At 43.4% G+C, this 20,859-nt stretch overlaps 2 protein-coding genes across 2 annotated transcripts; both read left to right on the forward strand.

The window, feature by feature from the left end:
- The first annotated feature begins 1,488 nt into the window (after window positions 1-1,488).
- On the forward strand, window positions 1,489-6,145 carry LOC310804990 (uncharacterized protein). Its single transcript, XM_083670464.1, has 9 exons — window positions 1,489-1,665; window positions 1,828-2,006; window positions 2,501-2,608; window positions 2,788-2,937; window positions 3,203-3,442; window positions 3,624-3,999; window positions 4,253-4,491; window positions 4,799-4,974; window positions 5,149-6,145. The coding sequence occupies exons 1-9, from the start codon at window positions 1,542-1,544 to the stop codon at window positions 5,963-5,965; spliced, it is 2,409 nt and encodes an 802-aa protein (XP_083526590.1). The 5' UTR covers window positions 1,489-1,541; the 3' UTR covers window positions 5,966-6,145.
- A 147-nt stretch (window positions 6,146-6,292) lies between these two features.
- On the forward strand, window positions 6,293-20,726 carry lrrc8aa (leucine rich repeat containing 8 VRAC subunit Aa). The gene is made up of 3 exons (XM_083670397.1): window positions 6,293-6,626; window positions 12,368-14,483; window positions 16,827-20,726. Exons 2-3 carry the CDS (start codon window positions 12,378-12,380, stop codon window positions 17,100-17,102), a joined length of 2,382 nt encoding a protein of 793 aa, XP_083526523.1. The 5' UTR covers window positions 6,293-6,626; window positions 12,368-12,377; the 3' UTR covers window positions 17,103-20,726.
- The last annotated feature ends 133 nt before the right edge of the window (window positions 20,727-20,859 follow it).

Here is a 20,859-nt window from a genome sequence, read left to right on the forward strand (position 1 = left end):
AGAACAACATTGAGGGGAGAAAATGCCTATTATGGAAAGTCTGACATGGCACCGATTTTTTTCTTTCTTTATAAGCTTGACCGTATGGAAAATTACATAATAAATGAATGACCATTAAGCTATCATCAGCTTTTTCCTTTTGTCAGACTGGTCCAGTAGTAGTGGTTGTAATAGTGTACATTTCAAATTTCAAATATAGTATACAGAGACAATAACAAGTTAAGTGTTGTATTTATTTAGCCTTATTTTATATTCTCCCATGAAGTCCATCAACAAACAACCGCACACACATGCAAACACACACACACACACACACACACACAATTATGATTTTCCAGAGTCATCTGAGTCCAGTGAAGATTTCTCTGCATTTTGAGCAGCCTGTGAAATGTCCTTGCTGGTCTCCTCTACTATGATCTCTATGGCTGCATCTCCCTCTATCCTCTTCACCTTCTCTCCTCTGGCTGCAAGGATTTCCTCAATATTTCTGCAAGAGAAAAGAAACTTGATAACTCATGATATTAAAAAAAAAATACAGGATTTACTGTCACACAAGTTCAATCTCTATTGTGACTATGTTCCCAATCTTCTATAATAATGCATGTGTGTTACATTATGCTCTATTCAGACTGAACTAACCTCTTTCCCTCCAGGTCAGAGAACCAGCCCAAGTTATCAGCGATAATGTGATGTTTCTCACATCCTGGACAGGTCACGATGACAACACCTTTATGATAGCCTATTTTGGATATCTTCTTCGTTGACCTGGTTGAGCATACCTGCATGCAAATACAGAATAAAGGGTTATGCATTTGGTTTTGGGTTAGGGTTAGGGTTAAAAGCAGTATAAACACCTTATGGCTCAATGTAACTGAATGCTATATTAATGTTTAGACTCATTCTGAGTTGGTGAGACTGAGAGCAACTGCTGCAACCAACATCCAGATTCTCACCCCAGTAGACAGATGTAATTAAAAGATATGTGCATGATTTTTATTACCTTGCATGTATACATCAAGTGATAATGTGTGGATTCAATCTTTCCAATGGCATCGCTTCTGGCGAGTGTAGTGGTTGAGAATTCTTTAACCAGATGTACATCTCTTCGATTCTGCTTGATAATAGTTGACACAGTGGCACAAGAACTGATGATTTCATGATTTGACTGCGATAAGTATCGCCTGGATTCAGGTATTTGAGAGTGTATGGGTAGCACTAGGGCACTTTTTGTTGATAATCGAGAACATGGTCGAAACAAAATTGACGTTTCATGACAGCCCCTCAATATGCAGTTCACAACCCGCATTGTGTTCAACGATAATGTTTAAATCGGAATAAGCATGCGAATATTTTACAATCAAACCAAAGTCCTCATCAACGCTTCACACTGTAATCGAGTCGCAATGTTATGACGTCTTCCTGGGGAACTCATCAAAACATTACGCTTTCCGTTTCCTCCTTGGACACTGTATGTTTTGATGACCGTGGTGTTTATGTACTCCAGCTAGTTAACTAACGTTGATGGTTCGAAATAAGCAAGGATGATTTCCAATGTAGTAATCTGTGACTCAATAGATGAGGTCAATGACCGCATCTCACAAGTCGAGGAGTCCACTTTTGTCAAATATATTGTTCACACTGTGGACAGGGGCTTCAATAAAGAGGGTAACTACTAGCTAGCTAACTTGTTATGATGCTGAGTAATTAACTTACTAACGTTAACTGGCTGCCGTGTACTAATAATGCAGAATGGAAGCCAGCTATATAGCTAATATGCTTTTTCGAATTCAAATTTCATTTCTGTTTAATCTTGTTCATACTCCACAGGGTGGAAACCTCAATTCAAGTGCAAGATCTATTGGGAGTGGATGAAGGGTAAAGCCACCCCGCGCATACCCTATGATGGCATCCCCTTTATGTTCATTGGACAAAAGCTGTTGGGATGCCACCGGGGACGAGATAAGGGTGGACGCAAGAAGGAGCAGTATGTTGAGGAAAGAGAAAAGGTGATTCCATGACATTCCTTGCTCTGGCATTCTTGCCTCTGAGAAGGAACATAATGTATTATGGAACTGGACCTAGTTCCATTAAGACAATACGTACAAGACGCCTAGTTTTTCTTTCCACTGGGATGCCAGTGTAGAGCCTTATACTGTAGGTTGGCAGTTACAATAAGAAGGATTGGCAGGGAAGTTCGGCTCAGTATTGTTATTAACAAATTGTAAGAAAGCCTGTCTGCTCCGTCATGTGATATAGTTTATTATGTAGGCTTTCAGATTGGTGCACTTGATATTGTAAATGTTACTTCCTACCCTCATGGTGAATGAGAGAGAGAGCAGTTGATCCACAGTTGAAAGTCTGGTTTCACACCTGACCTCTTTTCCCAGTTGCTTTATCAGCCTATGACAGGTTTTATTGCAATCTTCCCCTTGTGTAGCGTCTGATCCAAGGAGTTCTCGATTGATATTAACAATCCAATCTTGATCTGCTTTACTTTCAGGGAAACAACGGCAGGAAGGGAAAAAGACAACTGTTGATTAAAACGAAGAAGGTTTCGTGTCCCGCTAGGTTTGCGGTCACTCGAATAGCCAAGTTCCCTGATTTCATGGTAAAGTTTATGGTTTATTGCAGTCTAGCTGCTTACGTTTCTGTGGATAATATTCATATTTGCCTCTGCTCATTAATGCAATCCTGTGTGTGTGTGTGTGTGTGTGTGTGTGTGTGTGTGTGTGTGTGTGTGTGTGTGTGTGTGTGTGTGTGTGTGTGTGCACACGCTGTGTGCACCAGTTGGAACATAACACTATGCGGAATAGGAAAGCCAAGTCCCAGGCCATCAGACAGGCACTCCAAGTAGACCCAAGCTCAGTGTTTTGGAAGATCCAGTATTTACTCAGAGTGCCCATCATCTCAGACCACGAGGGCCATCCTGTGGGAAAGGTAACTATGGAATCTGGTCAAAAGCCACAAACTGGCTTCCAGACACTTTTTGGCTTGTGTGTTTTATCATTATGGTATTATTTGCACATTGTGAATACATAACATTTGTTGCTGAGATCAGAGAAAGATTTACATAAGAACCAGTCAATTCAGTCAGTCTGGGATTTTGGATAGCAAAAAATCAACCATAGCATTTATATTTTGATTTTTGTTTACATCTTCCATTATGATACAACAAACACACACCACTCTCCTCATTTCCCAGGGAGCCGATGATGTGGATGACAGGGTGAAACAGTTCATCAAAACCAAGATGAGCCAGGGTGTGACCAGAGTGAGAGAGATGAAGAACCACATGGTCCAGTACGTGCAAACAGAGCTGTTCAGAGAATCATCGCCTCCGCCGCTCAGGAAGTTCTTTCCCACAGAAAAGACTGTGAGGGACATCATGGCCAAAGTCCGGGCAGAGGAGCACTACACCAAAATCGACCTGGCCCATCTGCTGGTGAGGGAACTGCTTTCGACCCCCATCCCCTGTGTACTATGTAAATATTGCTTCCCCTACATATTGAGTGTGGGTTAGGGTTAGTTGCATGTTAAGTATGATAAAGATGTACACTCACCGGTTACAGCTATTATGATTACTATCTCAGTGACTTCTCTCTTGATTTGCTCTGTCACCCTAGACCCTCACACAGGACTGGAAGAAGGAGGCACTTAAAACAAACTTCCTCCTGAGAATGCAGTCAGAGAGTGACAACCTGTTGCTATGCTACCAGACTGACTGGCAGAAGGGTTTGCTTCAACGGTACGGCAGAGATGTGTGCTTCCTGGATGCTGCGTACAAGAGGATGCGCTTCCCACTGCCACTCTTTTTCCTGTGTGTGCGCACTAATGTCAGTTTGGTGGTGGTGAGCCTGTTTGTGGTGCAGTCCAAGAGCACTGAGGCCCTGAGGGAGGCGCTGGAGGTCTTCAAACAATGGAACCAGGGCTGGAAACCTGTCTACTTCCTCACTGAGTACTGCCCCATAGAGATGCAGGCTGTGGAGACTGCATTCACAGGTGATGAATAGTTGTTTAGCATCTATGTTAGCCTGATGAAGAAACCGGTCTTTAGCCATAGGGTGCTCCCAGCAGCAATGTGGGCAAAATTATATTTCTGAATGCTGTGTTGTTGTTGTCGATTTAGGTAAAGGAGGAGTTTGAATCCATAACAACCCACTTAACAGAAGGGGAGCGGGCCGGGGGTTGAAGAAAGCAGTTCATAGATGTAACTTCCTCTGAGGCATATTTTACCCACATTTTCCTTTTTCAGGCACTCAGGCTGTCTTCAACGATTATCTGCGGGAGAGGACCTGGACACAGTGGCTAAGCAACCGCTCCCGAGGCATCACTGATCAGCACCAGGTCTTCGAAATGATGAGAGCCATTGCTGGAGCCCTTACCAAGGACCAATACCAGGGGGCAGTAGAACAGCTGCAGAACAGCGCCATCTGGAAGCAGAGCCAACTCTTCAAGAACTGGTTCACTAACAAGTGGCTGTCAGAGAAAAAGGTTTGTAATAGAGAGTAAATTGCTCACAAGGGGTTGCCTTGGACCTCGTTCTATCTTCTTGTCAGTATTTTGCAGGACTGTCATAAGGGAAAGTGGTCAAGATCTGGAGAACCACACTTAAACACATATTTACACTGCAAATAGAACAAATTAATAGTAATAATAATAATAATAATAAATGTTATTTATGCTAGAGGGCATACTTCTAAAGATTTAATTTCTCCATCATATCACAATTTCCATATCATGTTCATCCTATTTCAATGAGAACACAGTGAAAGAGTTTTTCATGTTTGTTCTTGTGCAGAGGTGGGCGAGTGCTGTCAGGGCGGACATTGTGAACTTTGTCTCTGCGGTGAATGGTGGTCTGGAGATGCAGAGCGAGATCTTCAATTATAAGCACTTGAAGGCGCATAAAAATGACACCCTGAGCGAAATGCTGCAATTTGTTATTGGCGTCTACTTGCCAAAAATGCTCCAAAGGTAAAGCACATTTTGTAAAGCTATGTTGAGTACTGTATTTCATTTGACAATACAACTGACATCCTGTGAATTTACCCATTCAACAAGCAATGACATCATTGTATATTCATTGTAAGATGATTTTGGCATTTTGCCAGTCTAAACCTAATCTTCTCCACTTTCTCTGAACCCAAGGCACAATGACCAGATCAACCAGCTCAGCAGTGAAATGATCAATATCACAGTCCCTCACTTCCTATGGAACCGTCCCTTGGGAGTGGTAACACGTGTGATGGACAACATGGACAACGCTCTCCGTGCTGCTGGGAATGTGGAGCAGGTGAGCGAGGGGACGTTCAGGGTCCCCTCAGTGGCAGGGCAGTCCTACACGGTCAGCTTTGGGACGGTGGTCAGCCTGCCCTCCTGTGAGTGTGACGCCTGGAGGGACTACCGCCTGCCCTGTGAACACTTCTGCCAGGTCTTCAGGGCTGTGCCAGACTGGACCTGGGAGCACCTTTGCCCTAGATACAGAGACCACCCCCTGCTCACCCTGCACACTGACCCCGCCACAGAAATGGAGGAAGCCCTCTCAGGCATCCTGCCCCCAGACTCCCCACCCTCTTGTTCAGAGTGGGATGAGTCTGAGGTGACATTGCCAACAACTCCACAAGTTCCACAGACCCCAAAGGTTCCACACACCCCACAGAACCCACCAGCTCCAAAAGTCTCACAAACCCTGTGCGACAGGGAAGAGATCCAGAGAGAGTGTGTGACTAAACTGATGTCCATGGTAGAGGACGTGAGCCGGATCAAAGACACAGACCACCTACTGGAGCTCAGACAGAAACTGGACATCCTTAGCGCACAGACTCAGACCATGGTTGCCCAGAGTGCCTGCACCCAACTACCAGTGTCCACAGTGGGGATGAGAAAGAGGGCAGGGGTGGAGATTATCGTGGCCATGCCAAAACGAATCAAAGTCCTCTCTCGAATCGATGTTGAAAATGTTTAGAAATAACCTTTTGTTGAGAGAAGACAAAGCATGTACAGTTTTAAATAAAGAGGTTACTCTTTTTGCTTTGGTGAAATACAATTAACTTATTGTTTGGATATGTTCACTTTGTGATCAAGTACATGTATATTTACTGTAGTGTTGGCCTACAGTTGTTTTGAAGTTTAAGTGATTTAAAGAGCTGCGCAGTGCGACCCCCATGAACTACATGCAATTAATTTTAACCAATGAATTTTCAGCAGTGATTTCATTGCGTTTGCCTTCACAGCTATGGGTGTTGGGAACCAACATGCCAGTGAATTTGCACTGGATTATGTGATGGGCGTTAGCATTGTGCGCAATATGCCAGAATAATGACCTTTGAAGTACTATGGATAGACCGCAAACTCCTCCCAATGAAAGCGAGTCTTCCAATCAAAGTACTTCAAAATCAGCGTATCAGTAGCGCAACTGTAGGTTGACGCACAGAAGTGTAGCCGCAGTGGAAAGGCATTGGAGCGTTTTGATCCCATGCTTTTGTGACCGAACTTCCTGGGTGGAGACGGCTGCGTTCAGAGACTTTTCTGTTGCGCATGGTGTGAACATTGCCCCTCTGTGAAACATTAAGAAATGTATCAATTATGTGCGGAAGAGGAGAAAGACAGTTACTGTAACAGATTAGGTGAGTAACGACGTAATTGATACACTGTATGTGGCAGCACGTCGTGCTGTCTATCGCGTCATCGAGGTGTTGATGGGGTGTTGTTGGAATCCAACAAAGACCCTGTCAATAATAACCTGCATGAGGGTTGTACCTTTATTATCGACAACAAGCGAAGGGTGTTTAAGCTTCACTGTGTTTTAGAACCTAATGATTGTTTATGAGCTTCGATATTTTGTTACAGCCGCATGTAACCGGCACGCACGCAGTAGGCTATTCTGTTTACGGTACGATTTCTAATCGATACAATAAGTGTTACAACTTCAAAGTATTGTCACCCACTACTATGACTGTAACAGGACTGATGAACATAATCAAGCATGATTGTGGGATATACGCGTGTTATGTAAAGGGGTAACTATTTGCGATTTATTGTTTAAATGTGTTAGTACATTATAGTACTGTACATATGCAATACTTTTTCCGCGTAAGTCAATCAATCAAAGTAAGCTCAAACAGTGGCAGCGCATCATTGCCCGCCAGTGCAATGGTGGCCCTTGTAGCCTGTACATGTACATCTGCAGCGTAATGCTAGATTATCAATGTAGTGGATAGACTTCCACCAGTTTACGCTGGTCCATGAACAGAATAAATACAGAGTGACAGGCCGTCTACTGTACGTAGCCTATGCCTTCTCAAGTTCCGATCAGCTCCTTGGTTTTGCTGATATTCAGAGAGATTATTTTCCCCTCTTCACGTCCACTGTACATAGCCTATGCCTTCTCATGTCTACTGTACATAGCCTATGCCTACTTATCATGTCTACTGTACATAGCCTATGCCCTTTGCTCATGTCTACTGTACATAGCCTGTACCTTCTTCTCATTGTACTGTACATAGCCTATGCCTTATGCTCATTGTACTGTGCATAGCCTATGCCTTCTCATCATGTCTACTGTACATAGCCTATGCCTTCTTCTCGTTGTACTGTACATAGCCTATGCCTTCTGCTCATTGTACTGTACACAGCCTATGCCTTCTCATGTCTACTGTACACAGCCTATGCCTTCTCATGTCTACTGTACACAGCCTATGCCTTCTCATGTCTACTGTACACAGAATATGCCTTCTCCTCACAGAGGCTGCTTTGAAAGTTATGATATCACTGTGCATTTGTCAGGTTTAATATTTCTACTCTGAGACCAGGTGCTATGTGGTGAACCTCTATTTCAAAGTGAGGTGCTTTAGGTAGGCCTACTGTGTAGGGGAAGCTCTTGCGAAACAATCTCATGTCCTCTTTGTAATACAAAGAGGACATGAGATTGTTTCGCAAAAGGATGATGACTGTCATCCTTTCAGACCACTTCACTGAACTAGTCTAGTTAACCAAAGAGTTTTGCTGCAAAATATAGAGCAACTGAGCTAGAGGGATACACAGCCTCATCAGGTTAATGGTGCAGAGCCAGGCCTCTAGGAAATAACAATAACATAGCTTAAAAGAGTAAAAACTAAATTAAAGAGCATCCCCTCCCAATATGAACATGGGTGCTCTTATATGAAATGATGCATTATCATTATCCAAGGGAAAGAGACCAAGGAGGTCAATGGAATGTTCAGATAAATGTTCCTTTTGATATTACTCACCAGACTGTGCTACTGTCTAAGCTATTTTAGTGTGGTCTCTATATTATTCACAAAAATGGGTATAAAAATTAAATAATACAAGGGCCTCACAGTCTACAATAAAATATTTTTGTATTGGTAACGCTGACGTTTGGAATGATTTATAAGGATTACATGAGAAAATGTAACAAATCTTGATAAACTCAAACATGTATTTGTCCACTAATTTGTGTAGTTTAGGAATGCAATATGACTACTTTATACTCGTCTGGCCCACACCCACAGCTCTGTAAATCTAATTATATTCAGGCAAAAAATGTTGGCCCACGTTCTAGTGAATCCCAGCTACTATGTTTTTTTTAAAGAGAGGAATGATATGTGTAATGTTGGCGGAGACTGGGAGAGTATTCTTTTATTTATTCCTCTGTCGGGAATGACTGCTGTTAGCTCCAGGTAAGGAGAGAGAGTGTCCTTGAGAAGATGATTTGACCTTGAGAAGTTTGGCTCTGTCTGTAATGCTCAGGTTTGGCTCATTCTCTAATGCATGCCAATCAACGCTGCTGCTTAGATAAAAGCTCTGCTCGGACAATGGCTGCTTTGTTGAAAAGGTTGGGGCACTGTACCTGGATAAGGCTGGAGGCTGGGGTTAGGCTGGTTATCCATCTCCTCTTGATCTGGAGGGGAGAGGTGACAGGGACAGAAGACCTCTCTTACCTTAGAATTAGAAGGCCTATATTACCATCCAATGGGTATTATTATTCCAATGTACCCCAATTTCCAAACAAGAGCCCCCCTGTTAGCTGTGGCTTCAGCTTGGTGCAGTCCCGATGATCATGTTACAGTACCTCTATCCACCTGGGGAATAACCTTTAATTAAAATTCAGGAGGGGTGGGTGCTGCCTACCTGGAGACTACCCCAATCTCATGTTAGGAACCTGTCAAGGAAGGCTTTGATATGGTCGATTTATTATACAGTTGCATCTGGGAAGGGCACCCCATGTGATAATGATTCCATTAGACAGTTCTGAAGTTTAATTAACATATTACAGTGCCTGGGGATTGAACAGATATTACTTGGAGGATGTTTGGTGAACTGTTTTCCATGATGTTTTCTGTCTGATGCTGGACACATCTAGGTTACTTTGACCCCCAGGGGTAATGAGAATGATTGATCTAGCTGCCATATAGTGACCTACAGTTCTGTATTGGAACTACCCTACATTGTCAGATTTGCCAGACATTGCTCAGTCTGCTGCTAGACCTATTTGCACCGTGCAAACTGCTGTATAACGGGCTGTTTGAGTCACTCAGTACACAGTCTCAATTATTTATGCACTCTATCACTAACATTGAAGTCATGCCACGTCAATTAAGGAATCTTTGTAAACAAAGACTATGTTGTTCTTGTTTGATGCTACAATCAATCTTCTGTCTCAGTTGCACTGTTGTCTGAAATAGACTTACAAACAGTGAGTTACCGTATATGAAGGCAGTGATCCAGAAGAGAGACTTAAGATGGCCTCACGGCTCTCCTGACATACTGGTTTGGACTGGATGAGGCTCTTTCGTTAACGACCACACTCACTCATCCTCTTCCTGTTAGTTTGTGGGGGAAAGGGGGGGGGCAAAGGGAGAGAGGGAGAGGTAGTTTTAAAGAAGTTAAATAATCTTATCAGATGACCTCACACAGGCAAAGAGGAAATGGAAACCTCTTTTAGCTGATTAAATGATATGGTTTGATATTTGCCTGTGATAAGGCGAGGTTTGCCCTGTAGCTATAAGCCAATATCTTCCATTTATGAGGATATCTTTATACGTGTTAATTCTAAGGACTTTGTGTACCCAACTAATGATTCATTTATCAAGGACCTCCTAACATAGTTGCACCTCTTGTGCTGTCTTGCAGATCATTTGTAATGGCTTTGCATTCCAGGGCCTTAACTGGTGAACGAGACTCGGCAGATGAAACAATATGAGGATGTTAGCCTAATCTGACTTTGGGCAAAGCACATGCCAGACATTTTATGGGTTCATTGTTGGCTTTGATGAAGCCTAATGTCTGTGACATTCAGCTAGGATAAGCACCATCATTTAAGCCCCCTTTGAATAACCTGTTTTCTAAAAGTAAACAGGAAGAAATATGTTTACTCTCACAAGTCGCAACTCTCTTAATGGAAAGGGAAAAGTTCTCAAAAATGCTCTGCTCCCTTGCATTGTCAAGTGCGCCTCCCTGGTGAGTTTGGCCTTCTGTTCCTCTGATCACTTACTCTGTAAGTTGAGTCGTGTGTGAGTCACTATGATTAAACATTTATGTGGCTGGTCCTGTCACTTGAGGAATGCCCTCTGTCAAATGAATCAATCTTTTTTTTTTTTTTTAAATACATTAATATAATAAAATAATCAACAAAACAAAGGAACAAACATGTATCCTCTTCCACCCACACAACATAACACACAATGACACAGATACACCTGCCAACCAAAGCAACAATCACCATACAAGGTTAAGTTCCACCAATTTGCATGAGTGTTTTTTTTTGTTGTTGCAAAACTGGCCTTTTCAATGACTTGTGACATTGAAAAAGCCCATTCCTCACATGGTTGTGACAGTTCTTGCATCCAATGTCTAAGTAGGATTATTTCAGCAATTGTTATGCTGGGGAACTCCATCTCCTAATACACACTCGTCCAAACCCACAGTTGATTGAGAGCATGAAACATCATCTCCATCAACCTCCTTTATAGAGGGCTCAACAGCATTATCCATAATGACTTGGAGTTGTTGCTGCATGTTGGATTTTCATATGAAACCCATATGTTAATTTTTACTCACATTGATCCAGAGATGATGCTAATTTTAACGGCATTGTGCGTGTGTGTGTGCGTGCTGTGTCAGGCTCTGTGCTGCTCTGTATCCAGCTTGCTCTGCATTCTCAGAGCCACAGTTCTCTCTGTATTCACATTTGCAGGATGTCTGGGATGTCCCTGAAGCATAGCAGACTCTCCACAGCAGGGAAACATAATGACTGCTCCCCCCTCCGCCAATCTGGCAACCCACACACTTGGCCTGAAAATAGCTGACTGGGATTTATTTATAAAAGGCATCATAAAGATGATCGCTTAATAGTTTGAACTAACTTGGTGTTCAAGCTTAAACAGAGGCTGTTGGGATTGTTATTGCATTCAAACATCTAAGATTGATTAGAAAGATATTTTAAGATTTAAGATTTAAGGTTTTTGGTATTGCTTCGTACAGCGTGATCTGTTTTCATGATGACATTGTTAATATTGTGGGAGCAGATGTAATATTAGTCATCCTGGTAGGGGTAGAGAGCTCTGGTTATATTTCTCATAAGCCTCATAATTGGGCTTCCTGAGGCTTAACAAAAATACGGGTCGGTTTCCCGTCAGTAATAAGTCATTATTGTTCTTGTGTTAGACATAGTTGGATCAGAATGTGCTATGTTGATTATGGTGCCTTTTTATGCTGTCAAGCTGACATTGCAAAGGAAGTATTTTTGTATTATGTAGGCGGCAAATGGTTTAGTACCCTGAAGCCCAACAAAACAACCACACACAAGGTTGGTGTGTGTGTGTGTGTGTGTGTGTGTGTGTGTGTGTGTGTGTGTGTGTGTGTGTGTGTGTGTGTGTGTGTGTGTGTGTGTGTGTGTGTGTGTGTGTGTGTGTGTGTGTGTGTGTGTGTGTGTGTGTGTGTACTTGTGGTGAATGAGGAAAGTATGAGGTAAGGTTTGCTGAGATAACACAAGCTGACACATACCATGTCTATCTCCCTACGAGTTATAGAATCTGATAAGCTTACAGTATGCCTGTGGTTTGATGCACATTGTAGTTCTTGACAAAGCAAGGAGTAACCTTTTAAGCTTTTACTGTAAGTTACTGTAGTCCAATGTAGTGTTTGTGGTAATGTACTGGGTAACACAGTACATTAAGTTGCCCCAGTACATGTGTAGTAACATTGTAATTACTGTATTAACAACATTGTATTTACATGTTATGACAGTCATTATGTTATTACATAGCATATGGAGTAAAGTGGTTTGTGTTATTGCACAAGGGGAATAAGGAACAGTGAACATGTAATGTTATGCATTGATTATGTTTCCTCACTCTCTCGACAGGCAAACCATCATGATCCCCATCACAGAGCTCCGGTACTTTGCTGACACCCAGCCGGCGTACCGCATCCTGAAGCCATGGTGGGACGTGTTCACAGACTACATCTCCATCGTCATGCTCATGATCGCTGTGTTTGGCGGCACACTGCAGGTCACCCAGGACAAGATGATCTGCCTGCCCTGTAAGTGGGTGGTCAACCAGTCCTGCGAGTACCTCAACTTGACCTTCTCCGCTGCCCCCGAGCGAAAGGGCATCCAGTATGACCTTGACCGCCATCAGTATAACTATGTGGACGCAGTCTGCTATGAGAACAAGCTGCACTGGTTTGCCAAGTACTTCCCCTACCTGGTGCTGCTGCACACCCTAATCTTCCTGGCCTGCAGTAACTTTTGGTTCAAGTTTCCCCGGACTAGTTCTAAGCTGGAGCACTTTGTCTCCATCCTGCTGAAGTGTTTTGATTCCCCATGGACGACCAGGGCTCTGTCTGAGACTGTGGTGGAGGAGAGCGACTCCAAGCCTCTGGGGAAGATGAATGGCTCCCTGGATAAGAAGGCGTCGTGCGTGAGTGAGGATGTGGAGGCTAGTGTGCCCATGCTCCAGAGGACCAAGTCTCGGATTGAACAGGGCATTGTGGACCGCTCTGAGACTGGAGTCTTGGACAAGAAGGAGGGGGAACAGGCCAAAGCTCTATTTGAGAAGGTGAAGAAGTTCAGGATCCATGTTGAGGAAGGGGACATAGTCTATCGCCTGTACATCCGGCAGACCATCATCAAGGTCATCAAGTTTGTGCTGATCATCAGCTACACTGCCTACTACGTGCGCTACATTAAGTTCAGCGTGGTGTGCACGGTGGACATTGAGAAGCTTACAGGCTATAAAATGTACCACTGCGCTCACCCCCTGGCTACACTATTCAAGATCCTGGCCTGCTTTTACATCAGTCTGGTGGTGGTTTATGGCCTCATCTGCATGTACACCCTCTGCTGGATGCTCAGGCGCTCCCTCAAGCGGTACTCCTTTGAGTCGATTCGTGAGGAGAGCAGCTACAGTGACATCCCAGACGTGAAGAATGACTTTGCCTTTATGCTGCATATGATTGACCAGTACGACCCGCTCTACTCCAAGCGATTTGCAGTCTTCCTCTCAGAGGTGAGCGAGAACAAACTCCGGCAGCTGAATCTCAACAACGAGTGGACGCTGGACAAATTAAGGCAGCGCATCACCAAGAACTCCCAAGAGAAGCTGGAGCTTCACCTCTTCATGCTGAGTGGAATCCCAGACACAGTGTTCGACCTCCTGGAGCTGGAGGTACTTAAACTGGAGCTCATCCCTGATGTCACCATACCCCCCATCATTGCCCAGCTGGCAAGCCTGAGGGAGATGTGGCTCTACCACACACCGGCCAAAATTGAAGCCCCAGCTCTGGCCTTCCTGCGGGAGAACCTCAAGTCCCTCCACATCAAGTTCACAGACATCAAGGAGATCCCTCTGTGGATCTATAGCCTGAAGAACCTCAGTGAGCTGCATCTGACAGGCAACCTGAGTGCCGAGAACAACCGCTACATCGTTATTGATGGGCTACGGGAGCTCAAGAGGCTCAAAGTGCTCCGTCTGAAGAGCAACCTGACCAAGCTTCCCCAGGTGGTGACTGACGTGGGAGTCCACCTGCAGAAGCTGTCCATAAACAATGAGGGCACCAAGCTGATGGTGCTCAACAGCCTGAAGAAGATGGTGAACCTGACAGAGCTGGAGCTAGTGCGCTGTGATCTTGAACGCATCCCACACTCCATCTTCAGCCTGCACAACCTTCAGGAAATTGACCTGAAGGACAACAACCTCAAGACCATCGAGGAGATCATCAGCTTCCAGCACCTGCACCGGCTAGTCTGCCTGAAGCTGTGGTACAACCAGATCGCCTACATACCAATCCAGATAGGCACACTCACCAACCTTGAGCGCCTCTACTTGAATCGCAACAAAATTGAGAAGATCCCAGGCCAGCTCTTCTACTGCCGTAAACTGCGCTTCCTGGACCTGAGTCACAACAACCTGACCAGTATCCACGCTGATGTGGGCTTCCTCCAGAACCTGCAGTACTTCGCTGTGACTGCCAATCGGGTGAGTGGGAATCTATCAGTGTGTACCAACTCCTGGGCAAAACTGTTAGATGTGTTCAAAGAAAGCTGTGCTCCCGCCACTTTTTCTCTCTCATTCACATGTTTGAATAGGCTCAAAGGTCACACTGGGTACTAGGAGGGTAGGGCTTAACATAATTATGGTGACAGGTATGTGGGCATATTAGGGATAATAATTATGTAGTGAATGTTTGAAGTGTGATAGATTTATGTGCTGTAAACTGAGCAGTCTAAAGTCATGTTACGGTCAGTTCTCTGAGCTGTGAAAAAAGTGTATTTGCTTTTCCAGGTAAGCAAATTATGTACAGTTTTTTTATTTTTGATAAATTAGCAAACATTTCTAAAAACCTGCTTTGGCTTTGTCATTATGGGGTATAGTGAGTAGATTGATGAGGGAAAAAATAATAATAATCCATTTTAGAATAAGGCTGTAACATAACAAAATGTGGAAAAAGTGAACGGGACTGAATACTTTCCGAATGCACTGTCTTTAAAATGACTTGGATAAGGAGAAAAACCGAGGTAGTGTTGTGGCGTTTTAAAATGAATCTTTTTCTGTGCACAACAGTGGAGCCGTTGTGTTATGCTAATGTGCTTGTCACGCTTCTGCCTCTGGATAAAGAGGTCCTCTGTCTGAGGTGATTTGCTTTCGCACTTTTTTAGCAACAAGACTATTGAATAGAAAATGAAAGGGGAGTATTTCAGGCAAATATTAAGTAAGGATTCTTTGTAGATTTGTCTTGACTCCAGTATAGTATAGAGTTAAGATCCCCTTGCCACTGTGTCCTTCTTTGAACATAGTGTACGCACCACTCCATTTGCAACCCCCTCCCCCATCCCCCACCCCCCTCCCCTCCTAAAAGAGCAGATGCCTGGAAAAAGATTCCTGTGTCCTTTAAAGAATATCTCTGGAAGATTTGTCTAACAAACAATTTATAAAATCCCTGAATGAGGCAAGGAGATAATTAACATGGACTTTGACTTCTGGGAATTCTTTGTCTGAGTAAGTGCTACTGGCATTGAGAAATAGTTTAGAGAATCACGTGAACATGGCTTAAGATGACTCAGCCTAGGCTCTCTGCCTGTTCATGTTTTTGCATGGGCTGATTTGTGCGTTTTGCATGAATAATCAGACCATTACTACTGCCTGTACATCTGTGACAGACTGAGTTCCGTCCCTTTGGCTCAACTAATTATATTGTGTGCAATGTCTAACGCTGAGCCAGTTCATTACTGTTAGGTTAAACAGGCTGTTACTCAATTTATTTATTTAGGAATTGGGTTCACAGGAAAAAAACATGCTGCGTCATACAAGAAATTAAAGGAGGTTATACAACACTCCTGGTTGTGTTCTGTTAGAGATTTAGTGCATGTTGAATAACATGGTTTGAGTTAAAAACGCTATTATTATGGTTTTACTATGGCCATTTGTATGGTTCTACACTGAGAATAGACTCTACAGGGTGGTATCCCACCGAAAATAGCCCTGTTTACAAGGACCCCTCTGGTGTGTTCTCTGTTTTTACACCCCTCTCCTGAGTTGTCTCTACACCATTAGCACATTATCGACCTAAATGAGTTGTGTAATTTGTAAACGCTGTGTCCAGGTGGGCCCTAACTAGCACCCGATGCTATCAACTGGACGCCAATGTTCTAAAGCGTTTGGCTACAGATTTTTGTTTTTCTCTCTAAGAATAATTACAGCAGCCAAACATCTTGAGTAAGTGAATAAAGCCAAGGTAATTTGGCCTCTAATTTGGAAGGCCTGTTATAGGCCTGTTGAATCAGCCTACTCTGGTCATAATTGGCTTAAAAGTACAACATCTATAGGATGTGCTGTTGTCTTAATAGAGGAAGGACCTGTTGGCATTATGCTTTTAACAGATGGCAGCTATAACAGTTTCATGGGCTAGTATGGCCTTCTCGTCTTCATGTGCAGTTATTGTGTGTGTGTATATAATGTATGAGTGTGCCTGCTTGTGTTTGTCTCTTACTTAGCAAGTAGTTGGATTCTGAATTCTAGGTATCATGCCAGTCTTTTATTGACTCACTGCCTTGGGGCAGACCGTTGGTTGGTCTCCAGTTGGCTTACTGTCCTATGGACTGGTGTGGGACTGGTGATTAGATCACTAAAGTAGGAACAGTGTGTACTGAAATCCTTTATTGTCAGCTGTGCTCTTGCATTGGATAAAGTGCACCTTTTCAAGTCTTTCTTAATCCTAATGAAAGATAGTCATACTGTCATATTGGAGAATTCATAGACAAAATAACTATTCTCATGTGTCCTTTGTTCTGATCCCCCCCCCCCCCCCCCCTCCCCCGTCAGATTGAGTCCCTTCCTCCAGAGCTGTTCCAGTGTAAGAAGCTGCGTACGCTGAACCTGGGGAACAACTGCCTGCAGTCGCTGCTCTCACGCTTTGGGGAGCTGACGGGCCTCACCCAGCTGGAGCTGCGGGGGAACCGTCTGGAGTGCCTCCCCGTGGAGCTGGGCGAGTGCAGGCTGCTGAAGAGAAGTGGCCTAGTGGTGGAGGAGGACGTGTTCAACACGTTGCCCACAGAGGTCAAAGAGCAGCTGTGGAGGGCCGACAAAGAGCAGGCCTGAGAGAGGAGAGCCCAAGGAGAGTGGGAGAAAAAGGGAGAACTTGGGGGGGGAGAGAATAGGGTGTGAAGTGTCTGAAATGCTGGTCCAGTGCCCAGAGAGGGATGGTCAGTGTCCTGGGCTCTCCTGGCTCTCCTGGAGTTTTAGGGTCACAGGGTCACAGATGTTCTCTAACAGACTAACCAGAGACCTCTCCTTGCCAACTTTGTGCCGCTCTCATCCTTTTTGCTATGGTTATCTTTTTTTTTTTTTTTTTTAAATGAAAGGTATGCAAAGTGGATCCTGGTGTCAGAGGAGGAGATTGAGAGAAATTAAACACTTGTGAGAATCAAGGCACTTTTTTTGTACTCCGTCTTAGTACAGAAGCAAGAGAGACATTCAAAGTATAAGGGGTTATCTGAACCCCCACTGCACCTCCAAGTGGCAACAATAAACGCACCCACAATCATAGGAGTCTCACAGAACTTGTTCTCTGCTGCCCAAGTAATTCACATTCTGGAAAGCCAGCAGTCAACATGAAAGAGAGGCGTGGGAGTGGAAGGCTGATGTACGAAGCAATATATGTCTTGGCTCTGTGTTTCATCATCTTCAGTTCGGTTCAGTTCAGCTCAAAGTAAACAGTACCAGCACTGTGTGTTTATACTGTCTGTAGTGATATGACACAGGATCTGAGTGAGTAAAAGAAGCTCTAGTGATGGCCATTCTGCAAAAACAAGATTTGCACCACAGGATATACATTGTCCATGTTTGTGGGGACCCAAACGTATAATGGCGTGGGTTTAATGGCACCATTTAGAATGGGTCTGCCACAGGTGATACCTCCAAGACCAGCCAGGCACCTCTTGTTACTAATATGGCCTTACCTTTTACATGCTGTAAATACTAGGTTTTTGATTACCAACATGTTTATAATTTTGCTTGATACTGTATGCAGAACAATTAATAGCTTATGTTTTACATTTATGTTTCCATCATAGGCATTAACATGGTATTATTCTTACCAGCTATTATTTGTTTTTATGAGAGGAGAAAGAGCCTCACTTCAGAGCAAAGTAAGAAGACTGCCTCTTTGTTCACTGCAAGGTTTACTGTACCTAACTGCCCTTCTGCAAGGTTACCAATGAAATCCGGCAAGGTCCTGAAAAGGCCTCAGTCAGTCTTATTTGTTAGTTAGGGCAAGCTGCCATCTTCAAGCTGCCATCTTCAAGCTGCCATCTTCAAGCTGCCATCTTCGAAGGCCGGAGCAATGCTCACGAGAGTATAAGAGGGACAGGAGGGGCTGTTCAATCCCAAGTTAAAACTCGCTGGTCGAGACATGAGCGGTTAATTATACTATATGGCGAGTTATTCTTCTCTGAACTCATTAAAGCTTTTTCCAACATTTCAAGACAACTGCAAACAGGTACAACTCATAACACACAACACATGTTATGATTGATACAGCATGATCTCACCTAACTACAGTATAATTAGCTGATCGGACAGTGCCATAGGACTTAATCTCAGGGCTTCATTGTAGAGCTCATTCACAGCTTTAGCAGAGTGGGCTTGAAGGGTGAATTTGCTTAACTGAATCAGAGCATGTAGAACATTGGCTAATTGAGCCAGAATGGCAGGGGGCAGTATATTTTGTTATTGTTCTGGCATCGCCAATATGTATATAATTACTGTTATACTTTCACAGCCTTAGCACCACCAAAACTATCCCCCCAATTCATGCAGTTCTCTCTCTCAGTTCAGCTGAGACGGTAGTTTTATGTTACTGTTCTGTAAAACATGTAACTCAAAGTGATTTATGTTGGATTTTTTTTAAACTGTTAACTTTTTTATTTTGTATTTAACTAACTTGTTTCTAACACTCCTAACCTCTCTGTTTTTCTTTTGCTGCCCAATCCCCATCCACTGACATTCAGAAATAGCCTCTGATCTTCAACATACTGTTACCTCTATCACTTCCCTTCCATAAGACCATTTTCTTTGCCTAAATGCACATCACGCCTGTACCCCTCATTCCAGCAGGTCACCAGAGAGAGAATGGACAGGGAAAGTACTGAGATGAGGTCAGACATGTCTTAACAGAGAAGTGGAACCAGGAAGTGTGTGTCATCCTGCAGCAAATGCTCTCGTGATCACATGACACAGCCCACTATGGGAACAGTGTCTGCATAGCACTGTGCCAGCACTTTAGGCAGCGTCATGTCATGGTCACAACAACTAATGCATCCAGTCACTTTTTTGTAAACTCCATCGGGATTGTGGGATTATGCCCCCCCCCCCTGCTAATTAACGTTTTGACAGGTGGTCTTTAACAGGCAGCAGCATTCACCTGTTCTTAGGCAGAGCATTGGTGACCATTTCTATGTGATGCCAGCCTTACACAGAGCAGGATTGCTCAACTCTAGTCCTGGGGCTCCACAGGACCACAACATTTATGATTTTGCCCAGCACCAACACAACTGATTCTAATAATCAAGAGCCCGATGTCAGGTCAGGGATGTTAGTGCTGGAATAGAGCAAAAATGTGCAGTGCTGTGGGTTCTCAGGTCTGAATTGAGAGTCCTAGACAATCCTGTGCAGCCACAGCATTGATCCAGTGGGGGTGGAGTGCCCTCGTGTGGACGTTGTGGAACAGTGTTAAACTGTTGACTTTCAATTTCTAAATGTTTGTGTAGAGTATGAAACAAATGTGCAAGGGTGTTTGTATTGTCATATGATTATTATGATTTTCCTGGCCAGTCATTAACCACCATTACCAATATTTTATTTGAGTATCAAACCAAATGGTGGTCACTCACAAGGCAGTCAGGACTTAAATCAAGAAAGAGATAAGCAAAGATGCTTTGTATGTATTTTAAGTGTTTTGGGGGACAATTTCTGGGTGCAATAACAATAGGCATCTATTGTAGGCCTACATAACCAAAGCCAGTTATCCTCTTTCAGTAGGATTCGGTTGGCATGATGGAATGGTATCCGTTCAGGTGAGAATTCATGAATCAACATTGTCAGGGCACAAGCTCAAGTATTATGGACATTCAAATCCTCTTTCTATCAAACAATGTATTTGTTGTTGTGAACAAACCATTCTGATTGACAGGAGGACAATGACAAATACTTAAGTCAGCCCACTGAATAAGATCAGTTAATAAGTGTCTTTGATATGTTTTACTCTGTTCTGTGTCCAGTGTAGAACAGTGCTGGCTGGTGTGTAGGCCCTTCAACAGTAGGCCCTTTTTGTCCAAGATTTTGGCCTTTCCACCTTAGGTTTTGGATTGGTCATTCATCTCAACCAATACATTGCATGCCAGACTCGCATTATGCCACCCACATTGACTATCGCATCACTCTTGATTTATTTGAGTGTAGAACACATGTGGATCTGTGCCAAGAGTGAATGAATAATGAACAATGATCAGCTGTATCTCTTTCATCATCATCATCATCATTGCCCATGAGTGACAGGCCCTCTCTTTTTGTTGCCAAAATGAGTGAACACTGGCTTTCTAAGTGGAGAAATGCCCTAAAGACCCTTGAAACAGTGAAAGATTGAGCCTTGACAACACTAAGGTGTTTTACTGCTTCTACTTTTTTACTATTCGGATATAAATTATAATAAAGTAAACACGTTAACACTAATCTGTGTCTTATTGTGTCATTTATTAATATATATTATTTGTACATACATACATACATACATACATACATACATACATACAGACATGCATACACACGCATACACACACATTTATATATATATATTATA

This window comes from Argentina silus (genome assembly GCF_951799395.1).
Source record: "Argentina silus genome assembly, chromosome: 5".
NCBI lineage: Eukaryota > Metazoa > Chordata > Actinopteri > Argentiniformes > Argentinidae > Argentina > Argentina silus.

Coding starts and splice junctions, on each gene's coding strand:
- lrrc8aa (XM_083670397.1), top strand. CDS start 12,378: ATGATCCCCATCACAGAGCTCCGGTACTTTGCTGACACCCAGCCGGCG. Junction 14,484..16,826: donor TCGCTGTGACTGCCAATCGG/GTGAGTGGGAAT, acceptor CTCCCCCGTCAG/ATTGAGTCCCTTCCTCCAGA.
- LOC310804990 (XM_083670464.1), top strand. CDS start 1,542: ATGATTTCCAATGTAGTAATCTGTGACTCAATAGATGAGGTCAATGAC. Junction 4,000..4,252: donor TGTGGAGACTGCATTCACAG/GTGATGAATAGT, acceptor TTCCTTTTTCAG/GCACTCAGGCTGTCTTCAAC. Junction 4,492..4,798: donor AGTGGCTGTCAGAGAAAAAG/GTTTGTAATAGA, acceptor GTTCTTGTGCAG/AGGTGGGCGAGTGCTGTCAG.